Source organism: Oncorhynchus gorbuscha, linkage group LG26, assembly GCF_021184085.1.
Source record: "Oncorhynchus gorbuscha isolate QuinsamMale2020 ecotype Even-year linkage group LG26, OgorEven_v1.0, whole genome shotgun sequence".
NCBI lineage: Eukaryota > Metazoa > Chordata > Actinopteri > Salmoniformes > Salmonidae > Oncorhynchus > Oncorhynchus gorbuscha.
In genome coordinates, this window is record NC_060198.1 from 14,659,039 (window position 1) to 14,670,475 (window position 11,437).

At 44.2% G+C, this 11,437-nt stretch overlaps 1 protein-coding gene across 1 annotated transcript; it reads left to right on the forward strand.

Annotated features, from left to right (window-relative positions):
* The first annotated feature begins 3,920 nt into the window (after positions 1-3,920).
* On the forward strand, positions 3,921-10,512 carry LOC124016170 (protein FAM161A-like). The gene is made up of 7 exons (XM_046331708.1): positions 3,921-4,220; positions 5,715-5,983; positions 6,105-7,343; positions 7,654-7,821; positions 8,282-8,381; positions 8,592-8,749; positions 9,893-10,512. Exons 1-7 carry the CDS (start codon positions 4,062-4,064, stop codon positions 10,335-10,337), a joined length of 2,538 nt encoding a protein of 845 aa, XP_046187664.1. The 5' UTR covers positions 3,921-4,061; the 3' UTR covers positions 10,338-10,512.
* Positions 10,513-11,437: the final 925 nt, after the last annotated feature.

The following is an 11,437-nucleotide window of genomic DNA, read 5'->3' on the forward strand; positions in this document are numbered from 1 at the left end:
CGTGGTCCCCACGGGCGTTCCTGGACCTTAAGCACTGCTTCATCACAGCTCCCATATTGATCCATCCGGACCCGTCCCGTCAGTTTGTGGTGGAGGTAGGCTTTTCGGATATCAGAGTGGGGGTCGTCCTGTCCCAGCATTCTGCCCTAGACTTTAAGCTGCATCTCTGCGTCGCCTTCTCCCATTGCCTTAACGCCACGGAGAGGAATTATGATGTGGGAAATCGAGGAGTGGAGACACTGGTTAGAGTGGGTGGAACTTCACATTCATAGTGTTGATGGATCACAAGAACCTGGAATATCTCTGCACCGCCAAGGGTCTCAACTCCAAGGGTCTCAACTCCAGGCAAGCTCGATGGGCCCGGTTATTCACCATGTTCAACTTCACCATCTCCTACCGCCCGGGGTCTAAGAATGTTAAGCCGGATGCGCTTTCACGCCTCTATTGCGCCGCTTCTACACTCTCTAACCCCGAGACCATACTTCCTACCTCGTGCCTGGTGGCTACCCTCATCTGGGGGAATAGAGAACCATGTCTGTGGCGCAGGGTTCCCAGACGACTAACCGGATGTTCCAGATGCTGCCTGCTCCCCTGTCCTGGAATGGGCTCATTCCTCCAGGCTTGCCTGCCACCATGGCTCCTGTCGGACCCTGGCCTTTGTGCGACAACACTTTTGATGGCCCACCATGGTTCCAGACGTCTCAGCGTTCGTCACCGCCTGCACTGTCTGTGCTCAGAACAAGAATCATCGGCAAGCTTCGGCTGGCCTCCTTCAACCTCTTCCTGTCCCTCTTCGTCCCTGGTCACATATATCCATGGACTTCATCACTGGTCTCCCTCCGACTGATGGAAACACCACTATCCTCACGGTTGTGGACAGGTTTTCCAAAGCCGCCCATTTCATTCCCTTCCCCAAGCTACCTTCTGCCAAGGAGATGACCCAGCTCATGGTGCAGCACGTCTTCTGGATCCATGGACTTCCGATGGACATGCTTTCTGACCGTGGTTCTCTTTTAAATTTTTTATTTTTTTTTACCCCTTTTTCTCCCCAATTTCGTGGTATCCAATTGTTAGTAGCTACTATCTTATCTCATCGCTTCAACTCCCGTACGGGCTCGGGAGAGAAGAAGGTTGAAAGTCATGCGTCCTCCGATACACAACCCAACCAAGCCACACTGCTTCTTAAAACATAGCGCGCATCCAACCCGGAAGCCAGCCGCACCAATGTGTCGGAGGAAACACCGTGCAGCTGGCAACCTTGGTTAACGTGCACTGCACCCGGCCCGCCACAGGAGTCGCTGGTGCGCGATGAGACAAGGATATCCCTACCAGCCAAACCCTCCCTAACCCGGACAACACAAGGCCAATTGTGCGTCGCGGCCGGTTACGACAGAGCCTGGGCGCGAACCCAGAGTCTCTGGTGGCACAGCTGGCGCTGCAGTACAGCACCCTTAACCACTGCACCACCCGGGAGGCCCCCCGACCGTGGTTCACATCCCAGTTCTGGAAGGTGTTCTGCACACTCATTGGATCGTCGGCCACCATGTCCTCCGGGTTTCATTCCCCAAATTAACAGCCAGTTTGGAGCGTGCCAATCAGAACCTGGAGACGACTCTTCGATGCCTCGTCTCGGCCAACCCCACCACCTGGACCCAGCAACTCGTGTGGGTGGAGTACGTCCGGAACACCCTTCCCTGCTTGGCCACTGGGCTCTCACCTTTTGAGTGCTCCTTGGGTTATCAACCCCTGCTCTTCGCAAGGAAGAGTTCAACATACGCTCGGCCCAGATGTTTGTCCGCCGTTGGCGTACCTGGAAGAGAGCTCGGTCCGCTCTTTTCAAGAACACCTCCAGGTATTGTCTTGGGCAGAGGGTATGGCTGTCCACTCGGGATCTGCCCCTCCGGGGAGAGTCCCGCAAACGTTCCCCCCGTTTTATTGTCCCTTTCCCCATGTCCAAGATCCTTAGCCCCTCTGCTGTTAGTCTTCTGTTGCCCCTCACCTTCCGTATACATCCCATGTTTCATGTATCAGGGATTAAACCTCTGTCTCCCCCCCATCTCATCGATAGCCATCCGGCCTACACGGCGGGGCATCTCCTGAGTGTTCAATCTCGGGGCAGGGGATTCCAGTACCTGGTTGACTGGGAGGGTTATGGTCCAGAGGAAAGGTGCTGGGTCCCCGCTAGGAACATCCTGGACACAGCGCTCATCACTGAATTCCACCGCCGGGACCCCGGTCAACCAGGTATGTGCCCGGGTCGAATGCCATCAATTGGATAAAACAATTCCTAAGAAGACCCACTATGTGGAATTTAAATACTCATGTCGTCTCTACTTTTGGTGGCCTTAAAAGTACCAGTGACACACTCTGTTTTTCATTGCAGGTTTTCTTGTCATGGTCCTTAATTTATAAGCATAGTTTTTCTCCACACAGATATTATATATGGAATAATCGGGAGATATTGTATAAAAATACTTCTTTGTCTTTAGAATATTGGTTCTGAAATAATATATTGAGCCATCTTGTAAATGCAAAGTATTTTACTTAAAAGGAATTCTTATCACTTTACAAAATCCCTGTAACACCTGAAGATTTTGCAATTGTTTAAAATGCCATTCCCTCAGGCGTTGCTTTATTATTCAGGAACGTGTCAAGACCTGACCCTCAGAGCATACTTACAATTAAGCTTGTTGACTCAACAGTAGGAAAGATTTGTTTTTCTTTTCGTCCAATGGAGCTATATGAGCCTTGTTTCAACAGGATGCTGTATCTTGTATCAACAGGATATGTTGTACCTTATGTCATGCCTTACTGGAATGGTTTATTTGACACTATTGGTTGGGAAAAAGCAGTGGTTGTAAAGTACTTAAGTATACATACTTTAAATCACTACTTAAGTAGTTATTTGGCATATCTGTACTTTACTTGACTATATTTTTCACAACTTTTACGTCACTACATTCTTAAATAAAATTCTGTACTTTTTACTCAATACATTTTCCCTGACACCCAAAAGTACTCGTTACATTTGAAATGCTTAGCAGGACAGGAAATTGTATAATTCACACACTTATCAAGAGAACATCCCTGGTCATTCCTACTGCCTCTGATCTGGCGGACTCTCTAAACACATGCTTTGTTTGTAAATTATATCTGAGTGTTTGAGCATGCAACTGGCTATCCTTAAAAACTAAAAATAAATGGTGCCTTCTGATTTGCTTAATATAAGGAATTTGAAATTATTTATACTTTTACTCTTGATACTTAAGTACATTTGAGCAATTACATTTACTTTTGATACTCGAGTATATTTAAACCCAAATACTTCAAGACTTTTACTCCAGTACGATTTTACTGGGTGACTTTCACTTGAATCATTTTCTATTAAGGTATCTTTACTTTTACTCAAGTATGACAATTTGGTACTTTTTCAACCGCTAGAGAAAAGTTTGGATATTGCCACACATATACCTACTTATTAACCAAATGAAGGAAGTTTCTTTTAAAATGATTCACACATATTATCCTGCCAACCACTATATGAAGAAGTAAAAAAAAATCAAATTGTACCTTTTGTAATGACCACCCAGAAGAAATCTTTGCTAAGACATCAGTAGATGTATAATTGAAAATTACATTTATGAAGATTTTACACTATTTTGGAGAGATGTACTGCTTGGATTCTTTACCTACAATAGAAAATAAGTTGAAACTATTTTATATAATTCATTTAGCCAAATGTCATATTCACAAATGTAATTTTAGAAACAAAACACCACATTTTCATACCTTGCAAAAATAAATCAAACTATATGTTAAGAAAATGAAATACTCTGCCAACAAGAAAGCTGTTAGGCTCTAAATACTAATAAATGTGCACCATAACAGTTAAAAAAAAAAACTCTTACTTCCTGAAACAACTAGTCATTTCCTTCACAACCACACGACGCGTCGATGTTGCTCTGGAGAGCACCTGCTGTTCTTTTGATAGCGTTTGCCAAGTAGTTGTAGCGTCTCTACTACATTCAACTTTGACAAAGAAAGCAAGAATAGGGGAAACAATGGCAAATGCCCATCGCGCCAACGTCCTGGTGACCTCCTGTTTGAAAACGCCGGTAGACCCACATACCAAGGCTCCGTTGGCGTTGTATGAAAGGCAGCGAGCCCTTCCATGTTCGCCAGCAGCTGGTCGTATTGACAATCGAGACTACGAAAAAGAGGTAAGATATCGGCAGATGAGTTTGGTATTTGAAAGTTGAGCTAAGCAATCAAGAAATATTCTGAAATGATTGGTTGAAATGCAGCATAAGGGTGGAAAGAGGACTGGAGCGCCATCCAACACTTGGCAAGATGCCATTCATCCCACTAACCAATCCATCAACGTTATAAGTTACCTCCAATCTTTATGTTGATCTGGAGAGGAATGGAATCAGTTGCCCATAGGAACCCTACATATATATATATTTTACATTCATGGGGTCAAAATTCCATAATAAGCTAATTATTTGGTCCTCCCTCATTGATCTGCTAGATGGCTTAGTCATAAAACATATTGATCATACATTGCATACAAGTTGATGTAAGTAGGCCTAATGTATATCCTATGATACTGGATAGTGATGTAAGTAAGTGGAGAATCTATTAATGAATATATTTAATGTCACTCATGTTAAAGATTGGGAAACTTCAGGTCAAGCATGTACTTATGTCGGTGGATTCTCATAAATCCATGCTGTTCTCAAATGTTACTACAGAGATTTGACTGTTTTCAGGTCAACCTGCCTGTGTGGGAGAGGATTTCACCTGTATAACTTGTGACTGGCCTATTTTTGGCTTCCCTCATTGACTAGCTTACGCTGACGTCATAGTGCCAGTAATCCTAAATGCTTCATTTCCATTGGACAACATTATTTCAAATCCCATTTTATTTTTACTCACTGGACAATGCTCTTCCCTACATCTGGGCATCTCAAAAAATAAATAATTTAGAAAGTACATTCATTTTTATCTGGCTTGTACTCTAACCAGTAGGATACTAGTTAGAATTGCTTGTCCAAGTTTTAGACATATTTTCTTAATATTTGTAAATGTATGATTTGATCTCGTCCATTCTTCACCCCCTAGAAAAAAGATGGAGATGGTTGGGGGCCGAGCAGCTAGTGTGAAAGTTGAACACACTCCTTCCATTATCACCCACATTCTGTGCGTGACCATATGGATAGGTCATCCAAACCCACAGAGCTGGGGATAATGAGCTTAGGCCTCAAGTAGCCATCTCATATTATGTTCTACTCTAGACACTTCATAACCATCCACAATAAGTCCAGTCATCAGTACTACTCTTACATGATGACACACTTCCATACATTTGGCATATTAACACAAATGGGGCCACCCATTCAAGAAATATCTGAAAGTCATAGAAATACAGGTGAAAGGCTCTTTCTTCCATGCAACCATAATCCTATCCAAGATACCCGTTGCTTCCAATTACTTACTTAAGGGATAATGCCAGAGAAGCCGGTGTTTGGAGGATATATTGGCACCGGTGTTGGGTCCGAGACAAAGTCGATTTAACATTTGACCAATAATGTCCTTTTGTAGGCTACTTTTATTATTTGTATGGAATGGATTCCAGACACATGCTCCACAATCCGTGCACAACATAAATGTTTTTTGCTTCATTTCCCTCATGACTTTCTTTGACTTCTCAGCTGCAGTATGACGACTCGGGTTCTGAGTACGGTGAAGGGGATGCCCCCGGGAAGGGCAGCCCCCTGATTATCAAAGACTACCGAGTGACAGGGGATCACATCGACTTGCGTGAGTTCTACTTCTCCAACGAGGAGTACTATCGTAAACTGGAGGAGCTGAAGAGGGCCCACCTTCGCACCATGGCCGAGCTTGAGGGCATGTACCGCAAGAAGCTGGAGCTCAAAAGCACACCACCCTCAGAAAATGTGCAGGGGGCACAGGCACACAGGTGTGTTGTGGCTCTTGTTTGGAATTTGTTGTTTTTCTTGATTAACCATCAAGATGATAAGCTGAAGTTGGTACGTGCCAATTAATATTAGAAGGGTGTAAAATCTTTGTTCGCTCACCAGGTCGTACTTGAAGATCAGCCCCATGCCTGTGAGGCGTCTGAGGAAGGCCCACTCTGCTCTGGAGCTGAGGAGGGGCTCTGGGCTGTCGGACACATCTGACGAGGAAGGTACTGTCGACAACAATGTGGAGAAGGGTCTGCAGTCCTCCCCCAAAGAGCACATCAAGAACATGTGGCAGGACTTCAAGCTGTCGCCTCGCAAGTGTCACCTGTCCACATCCTCCCACCAGAGCCTCATTGGGGACAACAAGAACGGCATCAAGGGTAAGGACCGGAAGCAAGGGCGAAAAGATGTCGAACACGAGCCTTGGAAACACAAAGTGACCGTCCCCAAGCCGTTCCACATGACGCTGCGGGAGAACCAGAAGCACCAGAAAGGTGTCAAGACACGGTCAGAGATTGAGCTGGAGAACACGGCCCTACGGAAGCAGCTGGAGGAGCTGACAGAATGCCAGCGCAAGTTCCGTGCCAGCTCCGTACCCGCCCACGTGCGCTTGCCCCTGTATGAGGAGCTCCAAGAACGCGACGAGGCACGGCGGGCCACGCGCGAGCGGGAGCAGCAGCGTCTGTGCTCCACCCAGCAGCCCTTCAGTTTCCTGGAGCGCGAACGTCTCAAGAGGGAGCAGAGAGAGGAGCAGCTCCGCAACCTCCAGCCAAACAGCAAGGAGAGAGTCCAACCATTTAGGGCCAAGCCCGTGCCCAAGGCAGTGTATGAGGCGGCGTCGGGCGAGCAACTGAAGGAGGAGCAGCTGTACCGCGCCATCAAGATGCAGATGAGGGCCCAGGAGTTGCTCCACAGCGCCTCCATGCCACCCAGCATGCTTGCACGCCACCTTAGCGAAAGGAAGTGGGCCAAGGATGAAGCCAGTGGGGACACTACTGGATTTGAGGATGACAACAGTGCCTCTTACAGGCCTAAGATAAATACGGAGGTGCCCGACTTCGACGCCAGCTACAGGAGGTTCAAGAAGCAGCTGGAGAGCCGGCGCGACGTGAAACCTTTGACGACGTGCGAGCCGTTCCAGCTCCGGACGTCACAGATCCCCTCGCACCGCGAACGCATCCTGGCCGACATCGAGAAGGAGCAGATGAGTCCGCGGGCCAAGCGCTGGCCTTACATCAGCATAACTGGGCATGTCCGTTCACACAACTCTAGCCTCTGCTCCTCCCTCTCAGGCAGTCTGGAACAGCTGCCTGCCAAAGTCACCGATGCCAGCAAAAAACGGCAAGAGGCCGTAAGGTACTACCCACATAGAATAGCAAGGAGCGTCTCCTTTTTAGACGAGCTAGTGAGCGCTTCAGAATTTAGTTGCTCTTTTTAGGAATAGTTATGCCCTGAAAGTTGAAACCCTTGTCTGTTGAATCCTATGGACTTCCTATCCCTATGGACTTCCTATACACTCCCAGCTCCAAAACAACCAAATGCCCAACCTCTGACATTATTACCCCCCTAGTCCTACTTCTAGTGTCATTGGCCTTCATTTTCCCTTTTGACAATCCTTCCTCCACCCATGCCTTCCTGTCATCGATGTCATTGTGTCTTTGAGTAGAAAGGTACTTGAGCAGAGAAAGAAGGCAGAGGAAGAGGAAGCGAGATGGAGTGAGAGGCAGAAGCAGAGAGAGAAGAAGCTTGCGAAGGTGGTTTCGAGGCGCGCCCAGGCCAACGACACCCACGTGCCCCTCTCTCAGACCAACCAGTCCAAGCTCAAGCAGTTCAGGTACCCATAGAAAACCATAACATTACAATAATACTTGTAGCAACCAAAAAACTCACCCTACCTGAGACCAGTACTAACACCCACTCCACAGCCCGTCCCACATTTTCATATGGAAGTAGTGAATGGAATTGCAAACCTAAAGTGTTAATTTAACACTATTAAAAAGACTGAACCGAACATTGCCTCAATAGTCTCAATTGTGACTCTTTTTCTAGTATATTATATTGAAGAATATGGATGGATCTCTTCATTGTTTTTATAAGACATTAAAAACATACTAATGTGTGGATACCCTTTTGTTCCTTATCCCAATTTCAGTTTCAAGTAATTGTTTGGGAATGATTTCCATATCAGTAAGCTGCGGTTGTAAAAGTGATGTTTTTGTTGAATAGGTCAGGCTTGAGGGTTATTTGAGGGTTGTGGGATCACAGGGGTGAGAGGTTGTCTGTGTTTCAAACAGAAAGCAGGACTTTCAGCGCAGGAAGGAGTACAAGGAGGAGATGAGGGAGATCCAGGAGAGAGTGAAGGGGAGGCCTCTGCTGTTGGAGCAGGTCGCACAGGTGAGCCTGAACCCCCCCACACACACACACACGTGGAGTGACATGACATGGGTTGCATTTCAGTAGTTATAAGTGGCTTCCTTTCCTCATCTCCTCAGTCCACTCATTCACACAATAAATATATATTGCATGAATAATAAATGTATGACTGACTATTTTACCCATCACTGGTCATGGTGTATAGAATTTTTCACTTCTGTCTGTTGACAGATGAATGCCAAACATGCTGCAGAGAAGCACTACACAGACACCCTGCGAGGCTGTGGAGTGAGTGAGGACTTTGTCAGTGGCAAGGTTCCCAAGTCCCAGCGGCCAGGTGGCCAAGACTCTGCATGCAGGACCTCCTTCTCCAGTGACTCCAAACAAAGGTAGACTTCTGGCTCAATGACAGTGAATTATACATTTTGTAAACATACTTCATTAGTCAAAATCTCTATGAAGACAATACAGTATCACGTTGCAAAAAAAAATGTTTTAGGCCTACTTCATCACCTGTGCTGTGGTCTTAGATCTTGTATACAGTATTACAGTCTCAGATGGTGATAGTGAATAAGACATATAATACATAACATATTTTACCACAGTCGTTAAGTTACTCATAATCAATAGAAATAGTATTTCAAAGTAGTTGAGCCATGTGTAAGGGATAATCAATGAGGGATATGCGTTCTGTGGAAAATAATGAAGGACATGGAAGGTGTATATTGTTTTACAGAGAATGCATAGAGCCCGGAGTTTATTATCCCTTTTATACCATGGCTATAATGTACACATTTGCCGCTAGAAATGTGTTCAAAATCCACTGAAATAGCTAGCAAATGTACTACTACTGTAGCAGTAGTTGCCTTGGTAACGAAACAAACATACTGCTAGTTTAGCTATCCAAACCATCAGTTTTAGCGCAGAATAACTGATGAATGTACGACCACTCAATACCGGTTGAATATGGCTGGTAAACGTCGGCAAAAAGGCGCAATTAAATTGTTGCCAGCAGTACAGTTACAGTCACCAACGATCTGGGTAACATGAAAACAGCCTAACCAACTCTGCTAGGGCAAGTAAAATGGGCTGAGTGAGTTGTTCTCTCATTTGTAGCTAGCAGTTAGCTAGCAGTGCTTGACTGCCGTTGTGAGGTCAGAACGCTCGGATCAATGCTTCTCCTTGGCTAGAGCGTCCACTGTGCGCTCTGAATTCACTAAAGGACAATCTGACAACGCTTCGAATTTACGGACGCCCAGAGCGCACTCTGGCACTCCAGATTGAATTTACGAACACACGTTTAGCTTGCTATTATAAAAGTCGAATTCAACAATGGCAATAATGTTTTCAGTTCGACTTGTGTTGCTTTCATAGGCCACTCAAACATATAACATGTAAGAATTAACGAAATATATTGAATCCTAGCATTCTGAAATAATGCACGCGCTAGAATGCACTTCAAGCCAATCAGAAACGAGTATTCAACAATGCCATGGTATAAGAGTTTATATGTTTTTATTTTGTTTCTTCAGTGACAAGGATGAGACAGATACACCAGCTATTTACAACACGGTCCTCCAGGATGACTACCCAGACAATTATGAAGACAGCTTTGCTGACCAAGAACTGGAAGGAGAGCAGGAGGCTGAGAAAGATGAATTAAAGTCCATGAAAGAGGAGGATGAAGGCCATGACGAAGTAGGGCGGGAGAGGGAGGACATTGGGCGTTATTCAGATGATTGTGATTATTCAGATGACCATTACTCAGATGATGATGACCATTACTCAGATGCCAGTGAGCATTACTTGCCCCTGGACGATGAAAAGAATGAAGGGAGTGACATCATCAAAAGGCCCAAGAGTACAGAGAGCAGCCCAAGCTATAGAAGCGGCCAGTGCAGCCGAAACAGTCAGAAGTCAGAGAGTGATAGGGAAAACACTGCAATAGCAGACAAGAAAAATGACGAGGATGACTGAAAAGTCAAAGGAGTGCATTTTCTCACACGTAGGCGGACTACATTGTGAGCAAACGTCTACAACACTGACACACAGTGGTAGAGATGCTTCTACTATAAAATATGCTAAATGTATGGTAGGATATCTGTCTATGTATGTATGTATGTATGTATGTATGTATGTATGTATGTATGTATGTATGTATGTATGTATGTATGTATGTATGTATGTATGTATGTATGTATGTATGTATGTATGTATGTATGTATGTGTATATATATTACATTTACATTTAAGTCATTTAGCAGACGCTCTTATCCAGTGCGACTTACAAATATATGTATGTATGTATGTATGTGTATATATATATATGTATGTATGTATGTGTATATATATATATGTATGTATGTATGTGTATATATATATATATATATGTATGTATATATATATATGTATGTATGTGTATATATATGTGTGTGTAAATACAATTGGTTAATTTCTTGTTTATTAAAAGAAAATGGCAAATACAATTTAGTGTGTTACACAGACCAGAGTCAATTGTAGTAGTAGGTTATGGTTATGCAAATTGTCACATTGAACAGTTTAGGGTACTCTTTGTTTTGTGATATCCTACTATGCAGGAAATACAACACTATGACCACTTACTTTTGGATGTTTGTGATACATTTTCTTTAGACAATTATTTGTCAATGTTTTGTGACTAAATATGTGTAGCCTAACATTTGCAATATATTTCAGGATCATACTTTCATTTCATATATACATAACATTTGGGAACATAAAGGTGTTATGTATTTCATGTACATTATGGGATATTTATATTTCTGTACAAGTCGTCATAAAACAATTTGGAAATAAATCATCATCAAAGCACATTTTATTGGTCACATACACGTTTAGTAGATGTTATTGCGGGTGTAGTGAAATGCTTGTGTTTCTAGCTCCAACAGTGCAGTATCTAACAGTTCACAACAATACATACAACGATGTAAATAAAAGAAAAACCTATGAGATGATGAGACAGCCTATAGGGAGGAAGTCAGAGTCCTGGCCGTGTGGTGCCAGGATGACAACCTCTCCCTCAACGTGATCAAGACAAA

Coding starts and splice junctions, on each gene's coding strand:
- LOC124016170 (XM_046331708.1), top strand. CDS start 4,062: ATGGCAAATGCCCATCGCGCCAACGTCCTGGTGACCTCCTGTTTGAAA. Junction 7,822..8,281: donor TCCAAGCTCAAGCAGTTCAG/GTACCCATAGAA, acceptor TGTTTCAAACAG/AAAGCAGGACTTTCAGCGCA. Junction 8,382..8,591: donor TGTTGGAGCAGGTCGCACAG/GTGAGCCTGAAC, acceptor GTCTGTTGACAG/ATGAATGCCAAACATGCTGC.